We start from the raw sequence: 27843 nt of genomic DNA on the forward strand, positions 1-27843 counted from the left end.
ACTAGGGCTCCACCTTATTCCTCCAGAGCATTCAACGCACAGCAATGATAGGTATTTACCTTGTTACATGGAGATTCTCTAGTCACATCTCACGTCTGCACTGCACAGCAAGTGCTCTGAAGGAGAACAGGGACTGATGAGTCTTACTCTCCAGGCCATCGAAAATTAGCCTGGTGCTTGGCACATAGTAAGAGTCAGTACCGTTACCAATGGCAACAAACCAGAAGTTCAGTTCCTACAGTAAAGAACTATCTATGAGGCTCAATCTTTTCACCTACACCTACAAAATTGCCTAAAGTCTTTTTTCCTTAAAAGGCAGTATATATTTTTAAAAATATATTAGTACAGCGCCCCTGCGTGGCTCAGTCAGTTAAGCATCCAACTTGGGCCCAGATCATGAGCTCATGGCTCATGATTCCTGAGTTCAAGACCTGCCCCAGGCTCTCTGCTGAAAGCACAGAGCTAGTTTCAGATCCTCTGTACTCCTCTCTCTGCCCTGCCCTGCTCATGCACACTATCTCTCTCAAAAATTAGAAATTAATAAAAAAAAATATATATATATTAATACATACGAGTATAGGAATTTGTTATATGGTAGAGACAAAGAACTCCAAGGGAGTCACAAGTAGGGACTTCAGGTGAGTCAGGATGTACTGGGGAAGGGCTATCATTTTAAATATTAATTGGTGATGATTCGATCTGCACAGAGTGATCTGCAAAAATGAAAGTGGGCAATGTAGGAAGCTTTGGGGCCATGTAGGAAGAGGTTCCGGACAATTCCAGTCCCCAGCAAGCATACTTGCTTCCACAGAAAAAGATAACATTAGGAGCACCTGGGTGCCTCATTCAGTTAAGCGTCCGCCTCTTGGTTTCAGCTCAAGTCATGATCTCGGTTCATAAGTTCCAACCCTGACTTGGCCTCCACACTGCTAGCACAGAGCCTGTGTGAGATTCTAGCTCCGTCTTTCTCTGCCCCTCCCCGCTAAAACGCGCTTTCTCTCTCAAAAATAAGAGAGAAAAAAGAAAAAAGATAAAATTAGCAACAAAATTTGTCAGGTATTAATTTAGGTACTTTCCCTTTAACCATTCAGGGCTCAATAACTCTTACTTTGTATTTGTGCTAAAAACAATGTGTGGATGTCTCCCCACATATACTTTCCCCCATTTTCTAAGACAGATGAGGCAGACAGAAAGCAAATAGTCTAAGGGACCTTATGCCTAGCTCCGCCGCCCCAGGTACCTAGGCCTCACTCTGCTTTGTTCATTGGTCGCCTGAGGTGGTAGGACAGAACAGGGGGAGCAAGGGAAAAGGGTGAAGGTCCATGAACAGTTTTTGGTTTGAAACACCCATACCTTAACTGGAAATCAGTCCTTTAGCAGAAAGATACTTCTCTTCCACAGCACATGCAGCTCAAGCACGGATGCAAGAGACGCAATGAGAGAAGGTGGCCACACCTGGCCGGCCAGCCCGGCTCCTCCCACAGCACACACTCAGCCCAACAGTAAACCCATAACGAATGCTGGACCAGAAGGGGCAATGATATCCCCTGAGGTCCCCAAAAGCCTCAGGTGTGTCTTCAACTAGACAGCTCAGAAACCATTGCTCTGACCACCTGTGGCAAATAAGCTAATCCACCTCGAGAATGTTCGCGTATGCAGTTCTCTGGGGAGGGAGGGAAGCTGTACCATGACGCAGCGTCAGGCACATAGAACGTATTTCTTATGTATTCGCTATACCTGAAGAAAAAGGAAAGTTTTCTTATCTGATCTATGCTGCTGGGAGAGCAGCAGCCCCGCGGCCAGGATGCGGCTGGGCCCAGGCCCAGCTCCCAGGGCAGCAGGGTCTGTGGGGGTGGGAGGAAGGCAGGAGAGGAGCCGCTGCCTATGTGAATTCAACAAGGGGTTAAAGAGCAATCTGCTCCTGAAAGGACCTAAACAACAAAATAACTTTCTCCCTCTCAAGGAAAAATCAGTAGTTTCAGCATTGTCTTTCCAAAATTTTAAAAATCAACAACTTTCCCTAGGAAAACAGATTCCAAAGGTGTGTTAAGCCACGCGGGAGCCATGCAGGAGCAGGTTGTGGGAGGACTGGCGGGTCTCGCCCTTCTTGGAGCTGCTTTTCTGGCACTGGTTGTGGAGCTGGTATCCGTCACGATGCTCCAGGTGGAAAAGCCTGGTTGACGTCCTGAGGAGAGGCAAGGACAAGCGGTCATCAGGAGGAGCTCCCTGTCCGTGCGGGGCCTAGCATAGAAGCCGGTGCCAGAGAACGATGCAGGGGAGAAGGAACACCTGCCACCTGGGAGCTTATCACCTCCCTGTGAGGGCCCACCTGCACTCTCTCCCTGTCCACACCGCTTCCTGCAGCTCACCCCAGCTTGGCGTGTCCGGCTCCCAAACCTCTGCTGTCTCCAGCAAATTTAAGACTTGCTGCCTTCACAACTGTCTGAGCCCAGCACTCCTCCCCAGACCCACCCAGACCCTCAGAAAAGGCAAAGCTTGCCCGAGGCCACACAGCCAGCACACAGGTGTCTTCAAAGGTGGCCATGTGGATGCATCATTATTTCTCAGGCTCTCGGGGGAAGGACACCACTGAGAGGGAGATCAGGCCATTAAGCTGCTGGTTAACAGTTAAGCCCCAGCAGACAGGTTAGAGTAGACATCAGGAAGTCCCAGGAGTCCAGAGGCCTGTGGAGCACTAAGGGTAGGAGAGGGGGTGGAGACGAAGAGAAAGAGGACAAAAGGGGCTCAGAGTTGAAATGAAGGGATGGCAGTAGTTGATTTTGCCTCTCAACAGTTTCTCTTGATTATGCAGGACAGTCCCTGGTGCGTTCCCCTACCTTCCCAACATTTCTACAGGAGTGGAATTCTGTAAAAAGGAGCCTCAAAGAAAGTCTTACAAGGTAAAAGAACAAAGATTGTTGGCTGTGCAGGGGGTCACCTACTTGGATTGCTTTTGTGTTGGGACAGAGTATCATGTGCTAACGGCATGAGTGTGAAGCTTGTTTTTGTTTTGCTTTATTTTCTATTTAACACCAACCAATTTTTCTGCCTAACCTGCTCCTGCTTGAGGCCCTGCCCACAGCTTGGCCTAGGTCTTCAGGTAACAGGGCTGCTCTGCCATGTCCCTGCCTTGTCCCTGCCATATCCTGACCCTCAGCGTTGTTTCCTAGGTCTCCTCTATCCTTCATCACCATGGTGGCGAGGCAATGTTCCAAAATCCTGCAAAATCTCCCCAGCATTCATGTCACTGACTTTTACTTGCTTTTCCCCAACATTAAGAAAATCCATTGAGGGGTGCCTGGGTGGCTCAGTCAGTTAAGCAGCCATCTTCAGCTCAGGCCATGATCTCACAGTTCATGAGTTCAAGGCCCGCATTGGGCTCTGCACTGACAGTGGACTCGTTCTTCCTCTCTCTCTGCCCCTCCCCAACTCATGCTCTCTCTCTAAAAATAAATAAAGACAACAAAAATAAAAATTACAAAAGGAAAATGCCTTGAAACCTTAGTTTCCCTTCCTCTTCTCTAAACCAAACAGCCTACTTCTACTTTGGAAATTAGTTGCTCCATCATCCCTCTTGCCAGGTTGTAACAAAATTGTAACAAAACATTAGAAAGACAGGTAAGAAATGCCTTAAAAGAAAATCTTGAAATGGAGTTACAGATGAGATTTATTATGACAACTTTTAACTATGATAAAAATTAGTTGACATGTGGAAATTTAAAGTATTATTTTGGTATATTCAGGATTGAATAACATGTGACTGTGTAGGCTTGGTCTGTTAAGTTTTAACATACTATGAAATCAAACCTTACATAGTAAAAGATTTTTTTTTAAGTGTAACAGTGTCTATCTATTTGATCACAAAACTCCTGTGTTAGCTATGTCAAGGAAATGTTTACTTTCTTCATCTTACAAATAAAAGTAAGACAAAAAGATTTGCTGCCCTTCCAGAGTTAGTATGAATTCTCAAAGCCATGACTAGGGTTCCTCACTCTAGATTGTCAATTGGTAGCTGGGGAGAGGGGGCACAGAGATAACGCAATCCAAGAACATGTCCTTGTTTGGTTCATAATGGGCATTTCATTTTCCCAGGTGCCAATCTTACACACAACCTCTTGACTCTGCTCTTAAATGACCCTTCTGTCAGCCTTGGATGTGTCCAGATGGAAACTCCCTCTCCTTGTGTCCAGCTAGTTATTTCCAAGGAGAATTCCAACCCTCCCCCACCCCATGCTTCCCTACCCTCCACAATATGAAAAGAAAGCTTCCCTACACAGAGGCAAAGATTAGGGCAAAGATGGCAAGCATATGACACACATCAGAGCATTCTCCAATCACATACCCATGGCAGACACTTGTAATACACCAGCACAGCATTTCCTACTGAACCCAGAATTCTTTTCTCCAACAGGTTCGCTAGGCAGCCACTACCAATCAATGGGAGTTGACATTGGGAACCTGTCTGCCATCCCAGGATTCCAGGGTAGTAAACGGGGGGGGGGGGGGGTTCTCTGCCAAGAACTTCTGGTTCCAATCAGGAATTACCGCTGGAAAGCTTTATCCCTCTGCCTCTTCTGGAGGATGCTTTTTTTCCTGTCCTCCTGTAGGCTCTGGCTCATTCTCTTCCTCTGCTCCCCTTCAGCAGTTCTGTCTGTCAGGTGTCTGGAGACAACAGCAGAGTCTGGTTTTGTTCACAGTCACAATACTGGGGAAGGCATGCACCAACCTGCGGAGCCCCATTCCTTTGTGGGAGATTACCCCGTACACATTCTGGTTTGGCTCACTACTCTTTGCAGTACACTGAAAGGCATGAACATTGAGGGAAAATCTAAAAAACACTGTAGCTCTCAAATAGTTGACTGCTCTAGGACCTTTCCGCTTCAATCCTGGTTTCCATGAGCAGGATTGAAGGCTTTTTCCAATGAACTAATTCAGCCTTGAAAGCCACTAATTTCCTTTGAGGCTTCTTTTTACTAATCTGAAGAATCATCTCAAATGGATTTCCTCATCTTTAGGTTTCTTTCCTTTTATTCCAGTTGCTCAGCTGTCAGTAGTCAGCCCCCAAGTTGCTACAGGCATGTTACAAGGCAAAGTACACAGGACTACAAATGAGTGGCTACAAAGGGGAAAGAAACAAAAGTGTCTATGCAAAAGAAAATGAAATCAAGAAAGTATCTAACATTGTGACGAAAGTTTTCAAAAAAAGAGTTGGTGAAAGTCATGGCATCAAAGAAGCGATTACAGTGTATCTCTCTCAACTACTTTTTCCCAGAATTCCCAATGAGAAGTGTCATTCTTACTGGTCTCCAGACATGTAGCCACTGCTGTTGTGAATCATGTTAAACCTGGTTCCAATTATTTATGTGTGTCTATTTCTTGCCAGACCGAAACTCTTACCCTCCATTCTCATCAAAGTCTAGAAGGGACTTCACTCAATGTACCGGTTGGTTTAGCCTGCTCTGCTAGGCTTTGTACTACAGGCAGCAACTGCCCCTAGGAGTCAGGACGCTCTGATAAAAATCAGTAATGGATTCTGCTAGTTCACTTGTCCTAAAGAAACATGGCCATGTTTTCTTCTAATGAGCATTGATGCAACAATTCAGCTATTGTGTGGTCATTATAAATGTTAAATAAGATACTATACAGAAAGTACCAATGCCTATAACACAATGAGAGCTCAAAGTCCAAATGGTACCTATTATAGATTTCTTTCATAATCTTTCTTCCCTTTTCATAGTCTTTCTTAATTATAATAAAACCTGATAACTTAAGCTGACCATCATCAACATTTTTAAGCATACAGATACATAGCATTAAGTATATTTACATTGTTGTGCAATCAATATCCAGAACTATTTTTTTTAATAATCTATGGTCAAGTTATCTAACATATAGTATAAACAGGATGCTTTTGGTTTGGGGGGTAGATTCCTATAATTCACCGCTTACATACAACACCCAGTGCTCTTCCCAATAAGTGCCCTCCTTAATGTCCATCACTTATTTCTCCCTACCCTCAACCCCTCCACCACAAATCCTCAGTTTGTTCTCAGCATTTAAGAGTCTTATGGTTTGCTTCCCTCTGTTTGAAACTAATTTAAAACGTTTCAAACAGAACCATTTTAAAAATCTTACAAAACTGAAACTCTCTACTAATTAAACAACTCCCCATTTCTCTCTCCCTCTAGTGCCTGGCAACCACCATTCTCCTTTTTCCATGAATTCAACCCCTCTGATAGCCTTAAGGAAGTGGAATCATACAATATGTGTCATACAGTATTCGGACTGGCTTCTTTTACTTAGCATAACGTCATCAGGTTCATCCATGTTGTAGCATGTGTCATAATTTCCTTCCTTCTGAAGGAAAGGCGGAGTAATATTCCACTGCATGTGTGTTAAGGCATTGTATTTATTCATCCCTCTGTGGCTGGACATTTGGTTTGCTTCCATTTCGTAGCTACTAAGGGCTGTTCTGAACATGGGAGCGGAAGCATCTCCTCAAGATCTCGTTTTCAGCTCCACCAAAAAAAAAAAAAAAACTACTAGAATTGATAAATGAATTCAGTAAGGTCACCAGATACAAAATCCCTTCCCCTTCCCCACATCCCTTCCCCTGGGGTCCCCCATGACACCTCTGTTCGTACAATAAAACCCCAGCTTTGACTTGAGATTGACTGGGAACAGCTGGGAATGGTGCCTGTTCAAGATATGTCCCTCCCTCTACTTACCAGTATTAGTGATCACAAAACAATATAAAATGATACTCTGTAATTAATTATTGATTGGTGTCACTATAATGATAATTATAGTGATGACAGCTTTGTCCATTTTTCTAATGAAATGTTAGGCTGTGGTACTGGCTGCTAGCTGAGTTGGTTGGCTCAGGTGGTTACAGTCGTGCTAGTGAAATGACCAATGCTGATTGAATCCCACATAGAACTAAGCTTCACGTGAAAATTCCGGCCCGTTTTTAGAGCCTGTCACCCAGACTCACTGTTCCTTGGGTTGCCTATGTTCCAGGTGGTCCACCAGCTGTGTGGTTAGTCTTTGTTTTATTTCCCTTTGCCTTCTGTTATTCATTTCTTCATGGAGGTGTTGGGAATAGTGTGGTATCTGGAATGAAGGAGAAATAATTCATTTACTCGAAAATATAAAAAAAAACAACAACCAAGAATAAAGGTAGTAATTCAGAAGACTAAAATCAATGATTAATTGATAGTATTTGTAGGTATTAGCAATAGAAAGTCTGAGAAGACTCATTTCCTTGTGATGACTCGCATTCCTGGGATTCCTCATACTTCCAGAATCTCCAAGAGTATGAGCAGCAGTTTTTGGACATGCTTCTTGATGAGCCAGACTGCTCATCTTTGGGAAAATATTATTATTTGAAAATACAGTCTTTAAAAATTTTGTTCCATTACATGACAATACTCCAACCAAGGTAGAAACTTCCCTTTCGGAGGCAATGGTACTTTCTGATAGCTTCATAGATTTCTAAAAGTGGGTTGGGGAAGGTTTTTTCCCCATTTTGAGGCTTTAGGCAGTACCTCTGTGGGGATGGTAAGAGGGAATGGAAGATTTCATGAGTAGTTACCTGATATCACAAATGCAAAAGAGACTTCGTATGGTCAATTATGGGAGACCACAGAAATCTGGACAGTGCAAATGTGAACGTGCCATCCTCTCTCTGCTTGCTTGAGATAGGCCATGGGTTGGAAGGGGAAAGCTTGATTACATTTTATGATAAATAACAAATAAATCAAACCATAGAAATCGAGGAGTTCTCCCCTTAAAACTCAGTCCCTGGGGGCTGGGGACAGGGAGAAATCAGTGGCAGGTGCAAACATGCAGCTGCTTGGATGTTCATCCCAGTGTTGCTCACTATTATGAAAACTTGGATACAACCCAGGTTGTAGTCCAGCAGTTAGGAGATGATTAAATACATTACAGTACAGACATATGATGGAGCATTTAGTGTGGCCCTTCAGAATCATGTCCCTACTGTCCTGCTCCTCAATTGAGGTGTTGAACTACCTGGTGTTTTAGGAGATCCTCCTCATCCTTTGACATTTTGTAGTGCTGATAGAACTGCACACCATCTCCGTCATTCTTCATTCCCTTGTTGCCACCATTCAGTGTAATATTGCTCTGTGCTGGTTCCAAGGATATGTCACACATTTCCTACAATACCAAGTTTGAAAACAAATTGATTTTTGGCCTTGCTTTTCCTCCTTCATATTCCTTTCACAGGCTTTCCAAAGACTGAGCATGTCAAGCAACATGCTTTATAAAATAATGTATTGACGGCAATTAGAAACATGAGATTTGCAAAGTGGGCAGCACAAATATCCAAGAGAATTCACTGCACTCTCATTGGATCAAAAGTATTTCTGCTAGGGAGGCCTGGGTGGCTCAGTCAGTTAAGTATCTGATCTTGGCTCAGGTCATGATCTCATGGTTCACATGAGCACAACCCTGCTTTTTTATTTCTCTCTCTCTCTCTCTCTCTCTCTCTCTCTCTCTCTCTCTCTCTCTGCCCTCACTCATGTGTGCCCTCTCTTTATCTCAAGAAAGAAAAGTATTTATACCAACTGAAAATCAGAAAGAGATATCTTAACCCTACTTGTGTAAACCCTAATAGAGTTTGACTAGTAGATATATTTATCGCAGTCCAATTTTGGGTCCTGAGTATTCGAGCCATATCCATACATTAACAACAACAAAAAAGAGCAATTCCCGTAACTCTTACTGAGAAGCAGAAGTCAGGAACAGAAAGAGAAGTTTATCTGAAGACATTGTACCTGTCCTACCTCATTATGATCCAAGAAACGATGGGCTGGAGAATATTTTGGATTCATTTTATTGCCATTTTTCATATAATGTGGAGATGGAAATCTATAGAAAGAGTGCAACATGAATTAACATGTAAACATCTGACATGAGCAATGATAATTAGAGAAGCAAGTGTAAATAGAAGAGAAAGAAAAATATCTTAGTGATTTTTCTTAGAGGATATATATGTGTTGAGGCTAAGAACCCATAGTTTGTGTCAAATAAACTGGAGTTTGAATCCCAGCTTTTTCGCTTACAAGCTGACTGGCATTAGGCAAGCCGGGTCATCTTCCAAAAACTCCCAGTTAGCAATTCTGTGAAATGGGGATAAAAGGTATCCATTCTACAAAATGCACCGTGCCTATTATATGCACTGTTTTAGGCAGAGAGATGCGGTGAAGAACAAAACATAGAAAAACAAGTGAAGAAGAAGAAATCCAGGTCCGTATGGAATCAACATTCCGATTGGAACTGAGATCCAGATGATAAACAAATAAGTCAATTCAATAGTATATGTGAATTGGTGGCTCCGTCAGTTGAGCATCTGACTCTTGACTTCAGCTCAGGTTATGATCCTAGGATTCTGGGATCGAGCCCCATGTCGGGCTCCGCCCTGAGCATTGGAGCCTGCTTGGGATTCTCTCCCCATCTCTCTGCCTCTCCGCTGCCCACATACATACCCTCTCTCTCGCTCAAAGTAAATAAACGAACTTAAAAGACAGAATGTTGAAGGTGATAAATGCCTTGCAATGCTGGAGGGATGGAGTATTAAACCATAAAGAGAATGTCCACGCAAGTTGCACCAAGATGGTGACATTTCAGTAAATATCTGAAAAAAGGGGGGGGATTAATAATCATCAGATATCTGATGCAAAACACATTCCAGGCACAGTGAATGAGTACAAAGTCCTTGAGGTGGGAGTGTGCCTATGATCCAAGTGGTCAGAGGGAAATGAGATAGCGCACAGAAAGTTGGAGAGAGATCAGAGACCAGTCAGGATCTTACAAGGACTCTGGTTTTTACCCTGGGTAAGAATGGAATCCGTTGGAAGGTACAATGGCAAACAAAACTATGGAGAAGACATCAGTCCTTCATATTCCTGCTACGGGGAAGACAATCTGATATAACCTTTCCGAGAATACTTGGTAGCATGTATCAAAGGCATGAAAAATGGGCTCATCGCTTACCTCTACCATTTTAAAGTTTTCATCCTATAGAATATTCAGGTGTGTGCAGAGACTTGTGTGTACCTAAATTGTCACACTATTATTTATAATATTAAAAAACTAAAAATCATCTAAATATCCAAAAGGAGATCAGTGAAACAAAAGGTTTAATTAATGAAATGATGTGCAATTATTTGTTCATGTCCTGGGATCCTCAAAGCCATGGGGAAATGTTTACCGCTTAATGTTGAGTATGACAAGGCTTCCTATGATATGATCTCAGTTGTACTTAAAATGTGTGTATATGTTTCAAATATAAATATATGTATAGTGGGTGATTTTTTTGGTATCCATTCCTTTTCTCATTTTTCAAAATTTCCATCATACACATGTAGTAATTCAATAATCATCACCAAAAAAAAAAACCCCACCATTTTTTGATCAACATCTATAGGAAGCCTCCACTAATAAGTCCTAAAAATTAATTACTCCTTCCTCTTTTGTTGTCTTTACTATGTCTACTACTTGTTCACTCTCCTGAAGAGACTATTTACATGTCTTTCTATGTCTTATAGCTCTGTGTCTTTGGTGTCTAGAGTAGTGCCTAGCACACCATGGTCTGTTGGGTTGAACCATATCCTAAAGTACAAGACATTTCATTCATAATTATCTATCATAATCATGATATTATTCAAAACAAGCATGTCCAGGGTTTTGAACATGACTTTAGGATCACAAAAAATGCATGCATCACACAATGATACATTGTGACATATTCACAAATTCAAATTTGCAAGCACAGTGCAATAACTTGAGTATGGTTGACTGATTTGAGGTTTTAACTAGTGTACTATGTGCGATGCCTGCCTGAGTGGCTCAGTCTGCTGAGCGTCCAACTCTCGATTTCAGCACAGGTCATGATCTCAGAGTTCCTGAGTTCAAGCCCCACTTGGGATTCTCTCTCTCTGCCCCTCCCGTACTAGCTCTCTAGCATTTTCACAAAATAAGTAAAAAACAAACTTTAAAAAAAGTATGTTTCTCAAAAAGGAAAATAATAAAATCTTTTGGGGTGCCTGGATGGCTTAGTCAGTTAAGCATCTGACTTTTAATCTCAGCTCAGGTCCTGATCTCATGGTTTGTGAGTTGGACCCCCACATTGGACTCTGCACTGACAGTGTGGAGTCTGCTTGGAATTCTCTCTCTCCTCTCTCTGCCTCTCCTTTGCTTGCTCGCTCTCTCTCTCTCTCTCTCTCTAAATAAGTAAGCAAACATAAACCAAATAAAATAGAAATCTTTCGACATGACATTGTTAGAAGACACGGCCATAATGAATTATAATACATTCATTCATTCAAAAAATGTTCACTGAATGCCAACCATGTTTAGTAAAACTGTTTTCCAATTTGATCCAAATAATGAAACGTTGTCAAATCATAATATCCAAGCACTCAGAAAACAACAAAGGAAGTTTTCCCAAATCCACAAGAGAGTTAGATGCTCCCCCCTGCTGTGTTATTTCATTTCGACTTCTGTCATAGCATTTATCCTCCCGAGTCATAATTCACCACTGTATGTATGTCTGGCTTTCCCACTAGACTTTGAGCCCTGCCTGAACCTATAATCCCAAGCACCTAACAGGCAGAATGTTCTCAAGAATACAGGATGAAGGAATGAATGAAAGCTTATTTAAATTCCCAGCATCAAGATAGAACTGGAAAATATATTGAGTAATATACACTAGATAAAATGCCAACACATTACCTTTCAGGCTTCCCAATCTTACCACCTCCAGCATTATCAGGCATAGGCCTGGGAAGGATTACAACTGGCAGTTTGAGAGGACTCCGAGCATGTTTTTCTCGAACGACCTCTGTGAAATGAACGAGAAACCAAGTTTCCTTTCAAGTTCAAATGGGTGGTTTTGTACTTTAACTGATTTTTAAAACTCATTATTCTACCTGGGAAAATTTGCATATAAGAGATATTTCTTAAATTCTTGTCCCTTGCCCTATTGTGATTAAAACAAATACTTTTGCTGTGTATTTATGATGGGACCACACTGCCTATTCACTTTAGAAAATGCAAAGGCAAGTCTTTGCCCTTCATGACCTTTCTAAAGATATAGAGACAGTTCCAACTTAATAATGGTTAGACTTAGGAATTTTTGACAGTGGTTTTTGATGGTGTAAAAGCGATATACGTTCAGTAGAAACTGCACTTTGAATTTTGAATTGTGATCTCTCCCTGGACTAGTGATACATGACACAGCATTCCCTTGGGGTTGCTCGGTGGCCCAGCCAGCGGCAGCGCCCAGTCAGCCACAGTCAGGAGAGGAGACAAGCGATACACGGTCAGCTACTCTGTACCCATGCAAACAGTCTGTCTTTTGCTTTCAGTAGTCAATAAGTTACATAAGGTATTCAATACTTTATTATAAAGTAGGCTTTGTATTAGATGATTTTGTCCAACATAAGCTAGATAACATAAGCTAGATGGCACATTTAAGATAGGCTAGCTATAATGTTCAGTAGGTTAGAGGTATTAAACACATTGTCAGCCTATGATAGTTTCAACTTATTAATGGGTTAATCTGAACGCAACCCCATCATTAAGCTGGGGAAGACCTATAGTTGTAGAGAAAAATAAGAGATAAACAAAATACATGAGAGCTCTCATTGTGGAGGTCTTACTACATGCCTACAATGCTAAGTGCTTTGCATGCATTGCATAAATAGCAACCCAGGACAATGATGAAAAATGTCTACATTCCAATTGGTGGTGCCATCTTTAAGGGTCTGCCATGTTTAGAGAGAAGACACTTCAGAATGCAGGGATAAGAAAAGTGTCCATGGAGGAAGTGAGATGTAAAAAGGATGCTAAGAGTTAGGAAAAATTGGGAGAGACTCTAAGAAAAGGAAGGACATTCTAAGCAGGAGAAAAAGAATGAACAAAAGCATGAAGTCAGAGAAGGACAAGATATGTTAGAAGGACTTAAATAGACAATTTTGCTCAGAGAAGGAGTCTATCGGGAAGCGTGACAGATGAGGCTACAGACATAAAACCATGCGGATATTGGGCTAACAGTTTACATGCAATCCTGTAGGCCACGTGTTGCAAAAACAATATCTATAAACCAATGTTTACCCACTGTATGTGTTTGGTTTTCTTTTTTTTTTTTTCTTTTTTTTTGGCCCAGTCAGCATTTTTGCTTCAATGTCAATTACTGTCTTTCCCTCAAAACAACAATCTCCTAGAGAAGTTTCCAAAGAGTAGCATGGAAACCCCTAAGGATCCCTAGGATCCTTTCCAAAAGGCTTTGAAGTCCAAGGATTAGATTTTCTTCATGTGATTCAACTGAGACAACATACCACAAGAGACTAAATGAAGTCACAGATATGAAAATCCAGCTACCTTCTATTAAGCCAAGTATCAAAGATGTAAAATTTCCAATCTTCATTTTTCATAAAAGTTATTATTGATGCTAACATGTCACCTATCATGTTACATGCAGCCCACTTCATGCATTTACATAATATGACTGGACCCTGTGGGCATATGAATTTTTACCTCTGTAAGTAATGAGGAACCAGTAAAGAGATCACTGTCTTAAAACCCGAGAGTCAGAAAGTGTTTAAGAAGAGATACAAGATTGCAGGAATAAAAGATATTTGTTAAAAAGAAGAAGACAGTCATTATTCATGATCCTAACTGTATTTATTTAGAACATAGAACTCACTAAGCGATAAGGCTAGACTCATCAGCAGTAAAGGGTGACAGAATCATTGGCCTACCTCTGATGCCTTTTTTGTCTGAACCATCATTTAAATTGTGCTTACCTTCTCCATTGTTTTCAAGTTGGCCATCTGCTACAAGGGTCTTCACAGGTGTTCTTTTCTCTGACTCCTTGAGCTGAGTTCTAGAAATAAGCCATGATGTTTACTGCACTGGGCTTCAATAGGTGAACGTGTGAACTCTCAATCCTGAGAAGCAACCCAGCTAGCTCTCTGGTTCTGAAATATGCCCACTTCTGTTAAGGGGGCAAGTGCTTTGAGTTGCTGAGGCTGTCTTTGAGGCTAAGTCTGGGATCCAACCAAGACCTCCCCTCTCAATATTGAGGTCTCAAAAGCAGCACTTATGAAGATAAATGGAGGAATTTAAGCTTTTCTATTGGTCTCAGTTTGAATGTGTCTTTTCGAGTTCTGTAACCAGATGCATAGCGGTGACAGGGAAAGCTAGCTGGAGGAGGCCTTTAAGGCAACGATTCACAGTCTGGTAGGCAGAGACAGAAATGTGCCCAGAAATAACTGCTCCTCCCTCCTTCTTTCTCCTCCCCACATCTCCATCCTTTCCCCAGGCAAAAGGGAGGGGCTTGTAGAGACACAATGGGGGAATGGATGTGTTCAGTTGGTGCATGTAGTTGTAGGCTTTCTGTGGTCTCAAGTATGGAGTGCTGGGTTAGAGCTGTAAGCAGGAGAGGGGGGTGGGGGAGGGGTGGTACTTCTAGTGAATGCAGGGACCAAACTTCACATGAGTAAAACATCTGCCACTGTTTTGAGCATTTGAATCCTCATGTCCATTTCGAGGCTCTCTAGTTGACAGGAGCCTCCATCTCTGTTCTTGACCCACTGCAATTATTTCCCTCCTGGAATGCTGAAGCCAAAATATGTCCAAAGGGGGCAGCCAAATTTCCTTGCCAAAATACAATCACAATAAAATGATTTTGAATCCAGTGATTTATTTTGAATGAGTAAGGCAACATGGTACAATGGAAAGAATAGTGGAACAGCCAGGAGCTATGGTTTTATTTCTAGCTTGGCCACTCAGTTGTCTGTCCATTTCATCTTCAAAACTAAGAGTCTACACTAACTCATCTCTCCTGTTTGTTCTGACCCTCACACTGATTTTGCTGAGGTATATGTCATATGGTCCTTCCCACAGGAGGTTGTCCAAACCAATACAGAAGGATGTCACAGACTCAAAAACCATGAGCAGATAGTACTCTGGGAGGCTGGTTGTTATTCACTAAACTTCCTTTACCTAAAACGTGTAATAGTTAATGGCACAGCAATTCAGATTAAGAACATGATTAAGGGCACACAATGAGCCAGTGATGGCCAAACTGGGGAAAAAACACAAGTCTCCTGATTCCTACTCCAGTGTTAATACTGCACCACGTGGTTTCGCTTCTTAAAAGAACAAAAAATAAATGAAAATTACAGTGAATTTTGCACCTCTATAACATAGATAAAAGTAAAAACACATCTCAAATAGTTGTAGTGAAGATTAAGTACAATCATATTGAGAAAGTGCTTTACAGTATCTGACATCTATAGTAGTAAGTATTCCATAGATGACAACTATTTTCATATTATTTTAAGGGTCATTATTCTAATCATTGTGAGAAGCCACCAGTAAAACCCACTGCACTCTTGGGAAAACGTTGTTCCTTTATTCTACCTTATCTCTCTAACCACTCGAGTGATGAGAATCAGAGCTCAGACAAGAGGTGGGCCAGATGGCAGAAAGAGGAAGCTAGTTCAGAGGAAGTAGTGCAAGGTAGAGGAAAGTCCAGAAGAGGAGAAGAATTGCACTCATATTACAGGGACTAAAATTGATGGGAGGAATCAGAATTTCCAGGGAACTAAGAGTCGTTTTAACAATGAATAGTCTAAAAGGATCCGGCGGGTATAATACTAAATTAAACAAGCCAGACACAGACAAAGGCAAACACTGTATCATTTCACTCATATGTGAAACTTAAGAAACAAAACAAATAAAACAGAAGAGACAAAGAAAAATGCAGATTCTTAAATACAGAGAACAAACTGGTGGCTTTCAGAGGGGAGGTGGGTGAAATGAAGGTGATTAAGAGTACATTTATCATGATAAGCACCAAGTAATGTAGAGTGTTGTTGAATTATCATAAAAAAGGAATAGTCTAACTGGCCCTTGTTTTCTAACTTAACTACAGAAAGCTTAGGCCACAAATTCTTCATTGCTGAAGCATTGAGTTAGAGAGAGAGTACACTGAAGGCAGCATGAGCCAGAAACAATGAGAAACAGTGCCCACTCACATTAATAAAGCAACAAGGATTGCTGTGCCTGGAGGAACCTATGGAGCAAAATACTGACCTTTGAAATATCAACGGAAACCTGGGTGGCTTCCCCGAGGTCTTGCTGCTGGACATCATCGAGTCTACCTTGCCAGGCCTCTGGAGGACAGAGACAGGGAAAGGTTATACCTGGGGCAGGGGTCTAGGACACAGACAAATCAAAGCTATAGGCAGACTCAGAAAAATGGCTACCATGATATTCTCTTTCTTTGTTATTATTTCTTTCTTTCTTTCTTTCTTTCTTTCTTTATTTTAGTGCTTAAATCTCCAGCTTAAAATCCAAAGAGGAATTCGTCTCATTTATCACCCTGGATAGTCCCAAACCAATTCCACTGATGCTGCCTTTTCTCAATCCATTTCCTCTTTGGAAATTACCTTCAGAGTGGATGGCTTCTTTTACATATCTTTCAGAGGAGAGCTGACTTGTTGAGACCATTAGGAAAATGAGCAAGCAGGCCAATTCCACTCTTGACCCAAATAACTCTAAAATTGGGTGGTTAAGAGATGGGCTTTGAAGTCACGTGGATTCATGTTCACATGAATGTTATATTGCCTTCGACCCTGGGTATCTGGGGATAACAAGATCTAATTCTTAGGAATTTTACGACTTACTGTACATAAGTGGATGGCACAGAATCATCACTCAACAAATAGCAGCTATTAACATTATTATTACGTTATGCAGTCATGACATAATTACATGATCCTAATGTAGAATAAGATACAAATTTATTTTTGGATTAATGATATGGCTTACAAAAGGTTTTGATGGGAATTTCTCAAAAGAAGTTTTCAGTATGGTTCCAGCAAAAGCAGCATCATTGAAATAAACCAACCGCTTCCCAAGACTGCTGTTCTGCAGGATAGCACTCAGGTTTAAGTTATGGGACATTTGGGGGAAAGACAATCACCCTCACCACTTGACAACAATTTCCCCAAATGAATTTTTGATGTGAACAAGCCTTGGATTAACCTAATGTTGCATGATTCATAGTTCAGGCAGTTAAAGTGGCTTCTTTCTAGCCAGACTTCTCAGATCCTTGAACATGCCAATGTGTTTTGTGCTTCTGTCCAGGAGGGTGACACATGCAGCAGCCCTCCATCTGCTTTGGCCTCCAGATCATTTTTTCATAGAATATCTCTCGGGACTACTCCTTCTGGAAAATGCTCCTTCAAAGGTATGTCTCAGAGGGCAGCAGGCTAATTAAAATTGCTGTCCTCTCCTAAAAACACATTGTTAAGCTACAAAGTTCTGGAGAATCCCTGAAGACTAGAGACAGGCCAGCACGTTGGCCTGGCTTCTACTGTGTTTTCATGGAAAAGGGAGGGTGATGGTGTGTGTTTCCACTTTACATACACAGGGTTAGTGCCTCTCTTTAAAATCCTACATGAAGCCAGATTGTGGAGAAAACACCAAGAGCTTCATTAAATACAACTGTTAAGTCCTCATTCCCAAAGCTCTATGAAAGAAGACATTAGAGAGTAGAATATGATCATATTTACGGACTTTCATTTTATAGCATTTTCACTTAAAAGTCAGGCTTTTGCTCTCTGGGATCCAGGATTTTATAACATTCTGTGATCATATAATTCATTGGTACCAATTTTGTTCATTCCTGGAGGTGCCCCTAGGGCACACTAAGCATTCAGGTAGTCCTGTTGATTGATGATTTTGATACCTCCTTCAACTCTGCTCTGTCCAACCTAGCATGAAGGTCACACCAGCTACAGAACAGTTAATAATGATGGGGTCAATTATGAATTTTTTTCCACAATATGGCAAATTTAAAGCTAAAGATACGTTTCCATGACTCAATTTATTGTAGGCTATCACTAAAATCAAATACTATAAGGACACCTAGGTGGCTCAGTGAAGCATCTAACTCTTGATCTTGGCTCACAGTCTGTGAGATCAGGCCCCGCTCCTGGTTCCACGCTGAGCATGGAACCTGCTTGGGATTCTCTCTCTCCTGGTGACTGCCCCTCTGCTGTTTGTGCACACACACTCTCTCTCTCAAAATAAATGAAGAAGGAAATAATTCAAGAAACTAATAAATAAACAGATAAATGTTATAACCAGCTCACCCAAAAGAAAGAAAGAAGGAAAGAAAGAAAAAAAGAAAGGAAAGAAAGGAAAGAAAGAAAGACGGAAAGAAAGAAAAGGAAGGAATAAGGAAAGAAAGAAGAAAAAAAGAAGGAAGGAAAGAAGGAAGGAAGGAAGGAAGAGAGAGAAAGAAAGAACCATTAAGGAAGTCTGGTTCTACTACTTACTAGCACTCTTATTTCAGGCTTCCCACAGAATCCCTCTGCCTCAATTTTTCTCATTTGTAAAATTAGGATAAGAATAATGCCAGTTTTATAATGTTTTCAAACTCAAATGAAATCATAGATGTGGAAGAACTTTCAAACACTATTAAGTACTATAAAGAATTCAGAAGTATGAGAGCATCCATTACTAATTTATATTCTTCAGATGGCATGGACTCAAAACTTAAAGTTTCTTTGCCCTTCTAACCTTTTTGTTAAAGAGTTAATCATCTATAAACAAGCATTTTTGGCACTTGGGGTAAGTGCCAATTAAAATACATCAACCTGGGATGCTTGGGTGGCTCAGTCAATTAAGAGTCTGACTCTTGGTTTCAAGTAAGGTCACAATCTCACGGTTCATGAGATTGAGCCCCACATCAGGCTGTATGCTGACAGTGCAGGCCCTACTTGGGATTCTCTCTCACCCTCTCTCTCTGCCCCTTAACTTGCACGCCCATGCCCTTTCTCTCAAAATAAAAAAACATTTGAAAAAATAATAAATAAAATGTCAACCTGAATATTTCTTAATAATGACACATAGGTAATTCAAAACATTGATTGGGAAGAGGGGTTTGGAGAAGGAAAACATTAATTTACATTTGCGACAGCTTCCTCCATAGCCCAAGTTCGATCCAGCACAGAGGTCAAGTCCTCAAAAAAACGCATCTGGACTTTAGTGCCTTCAATGGTAAGGACCCCGATACCAGTGAGATGAAAGATCACTCTTTTGCTGGTGGAAATGAATCGTGATAAATGATGCACTGTCCCCTTCACACAATGTTTTACCAAATCCTTCCTAAACGAGGATTCCATGGATATCATATCAAAATCCAGTGGAAAAACTGGGATGTCACCTAGAGGAGAGACAGGATGGGGGAAAGGAAGTGGAAATTACAACAAGGTCATATCATATACACTCACAAACAATCATCTGATTCTTAATATTCAAAAATAGAATTGTCCATGTGAAGCCCTTAGCTGTACCCTACCAATAGACCATCATCAGTAGAATTTTCCTTAAAAGTATATTTTTTTTAATGAGAAAGAATGAAACCTGGCCATTTGTAGCAAAGTGGATGGACCTCAAGGGTGTCATGCTAAGTGAAATAAGTCAGGCAGAGAAAGACAGATGCCATGTGTTTGCACTCACAGCTCTAACAGGAGAACAGGAGAAACCTAATGGAGGACTATAGGGAGGGGAAGGGGGAAAGAGAGTTGGGGAGAGAGAGGGACACAATCATGAGAGACTATTGAATACTGAAAATGAAGTGAGGCCTGAAGGGGGAGATGGGGAGAAGGGGTGAAGGTCATGGAGGGGGGGCACTTGTGAGGAGAAGCACTGCGTGTTATATGGAAACCAATTTGACAGTAAACTATTATAAAAATAAATAAATAAATAAATAAATAAATAAATAAACATTTAAAAAAAAAAAAAGAACAATTAGGTTTCGAAGGGAACTCCAGACAAGCTTTTGATTTTCTCTTGGAGACAATATAATAATAACTAATTGCATTTTTCTTCAGAGAGTTTTCAGAATTTTTCATCCCTCTTTTCTCTCAGGACTTACTGTAGCAATACACTTGCTTATCTCCTCCAGTTATCTCATCATTTTAAAATGTTTGTAAATATCTATCAATGTCAAGTGTTTTGAAAAGATAGGCATCTGCAGTAGGTGATACCTTCAATTGAAAGTGTTCTATCACAGGGTATCAGACTGGGTAACTTGCTTTTTCTCCCTAATAATTCCATGAATGACACTGCAAAGGACTATAGTATATCTAGCATAAAGAAAAAAGCATAGGATCTATTCTACAATAACAGACCACCAGTCAAAAGAGGGGATAAATAACAAAGATGATCAAGATGATCAATCCAAAAAGAGGCAGTCACAAGATCCGCTAATAGAAACAGGATGGAAAGAACATTCTGAACATTCATTCAGCAAGCAGTAATTTATAGCTCTCCAAGTGCCCAATAGTACCGAGGATGATCAGTGTCTCTGCGTAACACAAGCTTCTCTGTATCAGCCCACGGTCTTCCGTCCAATTTAATGGTGATTCTATACCACCTCCCTCCACCTTATTTTCTACAAAGTTCTTACAAGAAAATGCTATATTGCCTGCCTCTCAATTGTCCCCTCCCATTCATCCAATGCCTCTCTTCAATCTGTCTTCCAGCCCACTGAACCCCAGAAAGGACACTATCATCTCATAGTGGACAAGCCAATGGATACACTGCAAATATTCATCTCATGACATCTCTGTAACCTCCAGTGGACCATCCCCCTCTATGCTCCTGTGTCCGTGGCACCACTCTTGGTTCTCCCATGTCCTCTTCCTTGGTCTCCTTTGCTGACTTCCTTCATCTTCCTCCTGATCGCCACTGCAGTCAGGCTCCCCCCATATTTCATCAAACTGCTATAATTAGAAGAACTATCCTCCTCAGTTCAAAACTGGACTAGGACACACAGTTCCCTGCTCAAAAACTTTCAGTGGTTCCCATTGCCTATAGGATGAATCCCAAAGTCCTTATCATACTGCCTGCAGAGCCTTAACAATTTAAATGCTACCAACCATTTTTGTCCTTTCCCTCCACTTGCCTGCAGAATCATATGCCTTGGCCACACAGAAGTACCTCTTACTCCCTTAATAGGCGCTACTCTTTCCTCTTGAATTATTCTCACGGTTCCTGAAATATCTCCCATAGCTTCTCAGCCAGCAAAGCCTTTTCATCCTTTAAGACCTCCTGGTATATGTCATCTTCCTAAGCCTCCCTGAGCAAAGCTAGGTATGCTTTCCTCTGGGGTCCCCTACCTTTGTTCTACTTCTGATCAACACTGCTTTCATAGCATTTAATCAGGTTGCAATATTTGCTTATATATTTATCTCCCATGCTAAATCCTGAGCTCTTCAATGCAAGAACCATGTCTTGGCAACCTTTAAGAATCACTGTGTAATGTTTAATTAATTACTTAACTAATGACAAAGACTCATAACCCCAAAGATAAACTATAGACAGAATTGTTCATGTGAATTAAATTAATCAGATACATTTAATTCTGAAATTTCTTCAGCCTTGGAAAAATAAAATTAACCATAGTCTAAACTACTTGTGTGGACTCTACTCTGAGATCCAAGATGTTTAGAAGTTGGTCTTATTCGGTAGGTTTTTGGTGAGTTAGTATAAGTCTTCTGTCATAAAACTCTAGGTAAAAATGACTGAAAAGTTCATCAAATCTACTGTACAGATCATATGCATAATGAAGTCTAAGTCTAACTTGTTGGTATTTTGTTTTCCAATATTTCATGTTTTGGTGGGAAGTGACTCTGAAAATTAACTTTTAGGGAAGTTACCATAAAGGCCAGGTTTCGCCTTTTCACCTGCTGACATTGGGGGTTGGACTCTATATCTCTTTATCCACATAGGAGGGCAATGCAAGAGGGGATGATAAGGAATGTCAAAAGGAACACAGCTCAGAAATCAGGAAGGACATCTCCAAAGGCCTCTCAGTAACCAGGGCAGGTGTCAGTGAGTCCACACACCAAAGCTGGAAGGTAAGTAAGCATCCTCTGTCAGGTACCATGTCCCTTTTGCTTATCACCATATCTCCAGTGCCTGGAACAAGGCCTCACACATAGGTGGCCCTCAGTAAATATTTCTCGAAGGAAAAAAGGAAGGGAGGCAAAAGGAAGGAGAGGGAAAGAAGGGAGGGAGAAAGCAAGGGAGGGAGATGCTAGGCTGTGAGAGGTGTATATAAGGTATTCATTAAGTCTTTAAGGAATTATTAACCTGCTCACTTCTCAATGTTAATCATGTACATTATATATGACAGAAACACATTCGTGATCTTTTTCATAACTAGTATGGACAATTATTCTAACCAGAGCCCCTAATGAACTTTTTCTTTATAACCGCTTTTAATTTCTGAGGGTCTAGAAAATGAATACAGCCTCTATAACTCTGTAACGTGGCATGTAAATTTGTCTTGATGTCACATCAAGTCTTCCCATGCCTGCCTCTGAAGCTACTGAGGTTGAAAATGTCTTGCAGGAGGACTAGCATTTCCTACCAGGGTCTCTCCCTCATCTATAGGGGCCATGTGAAAAGTGAGCTCAAATCAGAAACTCAAAGCAGCAACTGAAAAAACTTGGCCCTTTCCTTTTCATCCCCAGACCAGTTACTTCCTGAGAATGTCTTAAATATTGAAGAGCTTTACCAGGAACATCTATTTGGTCTTGTTTTAGTCCATGACGCTCCATTAATTTTTTGTCCACGATAAATATGGGAATGAACTTCTTTTTTCCCATGACCGTTTTTTCTGTCCCAAAACTAAAAGTACCAAATCCGGGAATCTGAACCCCCTGAAAGAAAAAGGAAGAAAAATAAAAGAGCAACCATAAGAATTCTGAACTGAAGAGATAAGGAAAAATAACTCTTAGTATTGCTGTTTTTAAATATACAAAAAGAATTAAACCTCAAATATTCAATCATCTCTGCAAACTCTTACAGCTATAGTATGTTATGATCCTACGTTTTCATGTAAGTATAAAATGTCATATATTGATCTACAACGCTTCTGACATCAGATCCTGCATCTCCATTATCATTCACAGGCTGTGAGGACTAAGAAAACTTGTATGGATGACATTGTTACTTTTCATCTATATTTAAGATTCCTCTTGTCCTCAAGTGTGGGAAAGTATACATTGTAATCATTGCCATTCAAAAGAGGGAACTTCAAAAGCCAAAGAATCTCTGCTTTCTCATTCCTTCTTTAGGTTTTGTTTCTCACTTCGAATCATGCAAGTCAGCATCCAAGGCATCTGCCTCAGGGTCGTGATCTTGGCTGATGGGTACGAGCAAATGCTTTCGGCTCCCAAACTAGGCCTCTGGCTCTCTAGAAATGTCATACCTCAAGGGTTACAAACTCAGATGTCTACAGGCACCAGGAAAGAATGCAAGGGAGTGAAGGTAGCCAGCCAAAGAGTGCACTGGCTAGAAAGTACAAACCCCATCCCAAGAGAAGAGCCCATTGTTGACTCCAGCCAAGTGTCATCATGCAGGAAGGGAAAACCGATGGTGTTAAATCTGAATGCTATTTTTCAAGACAAGAGACAAACAAGTCCCAAACTTTATATCAACTCTCCAAATTTTAGTTGATGATGACTACTTCAAATTATCAGACCAAACAAAATAAGTTTGAAGGATGAATTCAGCGTGTCGGTTGTTATCATGGGACCTGTGAGTAGGATATCAAAGTCTCATAATTTCCCAGCTCCCTTCAAAGTCCCCAAATTTCTCTCCAGTTCCATGCCATCCAAACTCAAGGCTGGGAAAAGTTCCTCATTTTTGGCAAGATGAATTCAGACCCTGATTATCTTCTTGCATTTCAATTAAAACCCATTCTTTACAAAGAGGCAGGGCAGGAAGCATTACATCCTTGCAGAGCTATGCCAGAAAACTATCCAGTCGCAGGTCAACAGAATTCATCTAGTTCCTCTACAGGTTGGTCAGTGATCTGCTTGGTATCACTAGAGAAAACGTTTACAAATTCATGGCCTAAGAATAAAACCCATGTTTGTTAAACCTGCTCTCTGTAAGTCATAAGTGTGAGCATCACAAAATCACAGGACTGAACGTTAAATTGGATGGCTCTAAAGTCTACTATCTTGCTCCCAGCAAAATTATACAGGACTAAGGAAGGAAAATGCTTTGGACTCTTGCATGAAACTTAACGTATAAGTCTTACTTTGTGCAAGGATAGCTGTCTTAGAACGTGGTTCGACAGATGACCCCAGATAGATAAGACTTCTGCATTCAAAGGAAATAAAAAATATTTTATGTAAGCACTCATATGATAGTATCTAGAGATAATAAACAAAAAAGTAAATATGAACTGCAGAATCAAACAAGTATCATTCCCAATTAATTTAGAATTAATAGAAAATAAGGTCATTCTCCAAAGTTAATTTTCCTAGTAACAAAGCTTACCCTTTTACATTCCAAAAATGTACTTAAAAATAATGACAACAATAAATTTTTGAATAAAGTCTTTCTAGGATAAAGAGAACTCTGTCCCACATTTCCTTTTATTCTTTATAAAAGTATGACAGAGTTCCTTTTATCCTATAAATAGAATTAATCAAGTATACTCTAGCCTTTTTTTAGTGCTTTTTTAAATTCCACTTAGTGAACATAAAGTATAATATTACCTCCTGGCGAATAATTTAGTGACACAACTCTTCCTACAACACCTGGTGCTCATCACAAGATTAAGTGTGCTCCTTAATCTCCATCACTTATTTAACCCTAGCCCTTTTTTCTCAATCACCGATTCAAAAGGCATTTATTGAGTGTCTACTCTGTGCCCTCTGATTAATATAAAACTTTATTCTTTATTTTATTTTAATGTTTTAAATGTTTATATATCATATATTTGTGAGAGAGAGAGAAAGAGAGCAAGCAAGCAAGAGTGGGACACCGTGTCCTAAGAAGGCTCTAGGCTCTGAACTGTCAGCACAGAGTCTGATAGAGGGCTCAAACTCTCCAACAGAACCATGAAATCATGACCTGAGTGGAGGTCAGACGCTCAGCCAACTAACTTTTTGCATTTTGAGAGAGGCCACACATGTGACTGAGGGAGGGACAGAGACAGAGGGAGAGAGAGAGAGAGAGAGAGAAGGAGAGAGAGAGAGAGAGAGAGAGAGAGAGAGAGAGAGAGAGAATCCCAAGCAGGCTCCACAGTCAGCATGTGGTCTGACAAAGGGCTGGATCCCACAACCAGTCACAGCCTGACCTGAAACCAAGAGTGAGAGGCCCAACCGACTGAGCCACCCAGGTGCCCCTAAACCACTTATGCCACTAAGGCATAAAAGGCTGCTATCTGTGCATTAAATGTCTCTCTACTTCTGTCTTGGCTTCATTCTTTGTTGGCGGCTGGGGTGGGGGTCTTTATAGAGATTGTGTGTATCTTCTTTCTCCACAACCCTGCGCATTTGATAAACTCCATGACAGCAGAGACCTAAGTTGCTTTGTGCACTGAATCTTTGTGTACTATCAACAGTGAGGAGCATGTAGTAGGTGTAGTTTTCCAAATTTGTCAAATGCTTCATGCTCATATAACATCATTACTAAACTCATAAAACAATATATTCTTTTTAAATTGAGATTCAGTTTGGCACATAATACTAGTTCCAGGTATACAACATACTAGTACAACATACTAATATGTTGCAAAATGATCACCATATTTTTGCTTAATTCTTGACTTGCTTTTCATTCTCATTTGTTACTGTTAGACTACCAGCGGTCACCTCTTTCTACTGCTAGTGCTCTGCAGACCCCCTGCCTAATCCTAACTTACTGCTTCTGAAGTGCTATATTTTGGCTTTCAACAAATATACTAACATGATATCTAAAATAATATTTGTAAGGTTTATTTACTTTGAAAGAGAGAGGCAGAGAGAGAGAGACAGAGAGAGAAAATCCCAAGCAGTCTCCAAACTGTAGTGTAGAGCCCGACCCAGGGACCTATCTCACAAACTGTGGGGATCATGACCTGAGCTGAGATCAAGAGTTGATCACTTAACCAACTGGGCCACACAGGCAGCCCTAAAATAATAATTTTTAACAACAGACATTTGGGTAGGGACCCAGGGGGCTTCATTTGACTAGTGCTAAAAATTTACACCAAGATACCATTCAGTCTCCCTGAAGTTACTGTTATAGGTGTTCTTAACCCTCCAATTCATTCCCCACTTTGCAACCAGAGCAATCTTGTCAAAACACAAACATGATCATGCCCTTCAACTCCTCCTTTGTCTCCATGCTCAAACACTCAATGGCCTTCCATCAGGCTTCAAATGAAGGCCACTATCCTTAATATGATGTACAAGGCCCTCCTCACCTGACCCCTCCCTTTCTCTCCAGCCTCCTTTGGAACCCTCTGGCTTCTGTGCTTACAGAGCAGCCATATTGACTTTCTTTCCATTCCTCAGTCACACCACCCTCCCTCTCATCAATATCCTCCTTATTCCCTCTGTCAAGGACCCTGTCACCTCCCCTCCATTCCCTACTCCACGGATCCATTTCACCCTTCCTCCCCTCTCAGCTCAAGTCTTCTTTTCTTCATCAGATCTTGACACACATTCCCATCCCCCTCAGCCACAGTGAAAGTTCCCAGTACCATGCACCTCCTCCTTGCTAATTGAAATTATTTCTTTCTGTGATTATTTGGTTACACAGTAGGTCCTCAAAGTTACTTGCATGAAGAAATTATGTATGTTTGTAAGTAAGGCAAATATTTTAATCCATAAAACCATGATATTTAATGCTTATTTTATACTTATTTTATCAGGAAAAATTAGGCGTGATGCAGGAGAAAGAGATGAGGCATCTACTCCTATTGACAATGACTTGATAGTAGTAAAGTTTCCATTTCTGGAGCCCCTTTCTTCCCAAGCACTCCCATTGCTCACAAACAGATCTCGATGTCATTCTGGGGTGACTCTTCTAAGAAACTATGCTTTTGATCAAGCCTAGTAGGTTTTCTATGAAAAGCTGTCAGGTCTTCCTGCAAACACCCAGTTGCTTTTATGATCATCTCCCTTTCTTAACACAGCTCCCAAGATATCAGGGGCAACAAAAGTAGCCATGTCATTGCATCAAGTCTGAGAAGGATCCACTGGAGGTGGTTGTTTTGAGCTACCACTGAATGAGCACTTACTTTGTGCTAGTCCCCAGGCTAACAGATTATCACTGGCATTCAAAATCCTCAGCTGGCCCCTTTCCCTCATGAACACATTCAATAAAGAAACTCTATGGGCATCAGGTGGGAGCCTGCTGTGATTCCGAGCTGGTTGTCAAGATAACCTGGCCACTCCAGAGGATGCGGAAGGAGGTTTTCTGCCTCCCCACAGGCAGGGAAGACTCAGCCCCCACTGCTTACCTTGCGGGGTCAGCCTTTTCAGGAAAGGCAGCACCTGCTGGCCCAAGTCCTGCACGGCAGGTTTGAGGGTACCGACCATCCTGATGTTATTGGCTCGGTGCTGGTGCTGAGTCCTCTCGGGTCTTCCTCCTTCATAGAGAATTTGTACAATGTTACTTTCCCACCCACCAAGGTGGGAGCTTCAATGTATCTTAATCAATGTATCTTCAAACTAAAAATTACCAAATCTCGATGTGTTCGCCTCTGCTAAACCTCCTCCACTTCCTTTCTCGCCGTCCCTTCCCACCCTGCACTGGCTCTGTGAGTGCTCCCACCGCAGGAACCCCAAGAGCTGCGCTGGACCAGGTGGTAAACTCCAAGCGCTGGGGCCACTAGTAAGAGCTTGCTCACACCACCAACAGGAAAACGGGACTGAGGGAGGATAGGCCAGCCCCAGGGAGGGCGTGCTGTGTTGCTAGGACGTAATAAAGCAGGCT

At 41.2% G+C, this 27843-nt stretch overlaps 1 protein-coding gene across 1 annotated transcript; it reads right to left on the minus strand.

Moving 5' to 3' along the window:
* Window positions 1-1984: 1984 nt before the first annotated feature.
* CCDC81 (coiled-coil domain containing 81) lies at window positions 1985-27610 on the minus strand. Its single transcript, XM_029957412.1, has 13 exons — window positions 27590-27610; window positions 27368-27496; window positions 24170-24231; window positions 22637-22781; window positions 19017-19273; window positions 16132-16211; window positions 13836-13915; window positions 11761-11869; window positions 8811-8895; window positions 8035-8181; window positions 6995-7113; window positions 4546-4662; window positions 1985-2185 (listed from the first exon to the last, which is right to left on the minus strand). The coding sequence occupies exons 2-13, from the start codon at window positions 27444-27446 to the stop codon at window positions 2047-2049; spliced, it is 1419 nt and encodes a 472-aa protein (XP_029813272.1). The 5' UTR covers window positions 27447-27496; window positions 27590-27610; the 3' UTR covers window positions 1985-2046.
* Window positions 27611-27843: the final 233 nt, after the last annotated feature.

The sequence above is a fragment of the Suricata suricatta genome, chromosome 11 (assembly GCF_006229205.1).
Source record: "Suricata suricatta isolate VVHF042 chromosome 11, meerkat_22Aug2017_6uvM2_HiC, whole genome shotgun sequence".
NCBI classification, from domain to species: domain Eukaryota; kingdom Metazoa; phylum Chordata; class Mammalia; order Carnivora; family Herpestidae; genus Suricata; species Suricata suricatta.

Coding starts and splice junctions, on each gene's coding strand:
- CCDC81 (XM_029957412.1), bottom strand. CDS start 27,446: ATGGTCGGTACCCTCAAACCTGCCGTGCAGGACTTGGGCCAGCAGGTG. Junction 19,274..22,636: donor AGACCAAATAGATGTTCCTG/GTAAAGCTCTTC, acceptor TCTCTCCTCTAG/GTGACATCCCAGTTTTTCCA. Junction 8,182..8,810: donor GTTTCTTGGATCATAATGAG/GTAGGACAGGTA, acceptor TTGGTATTGTAG/GAAATGTGTGACATATCCTT.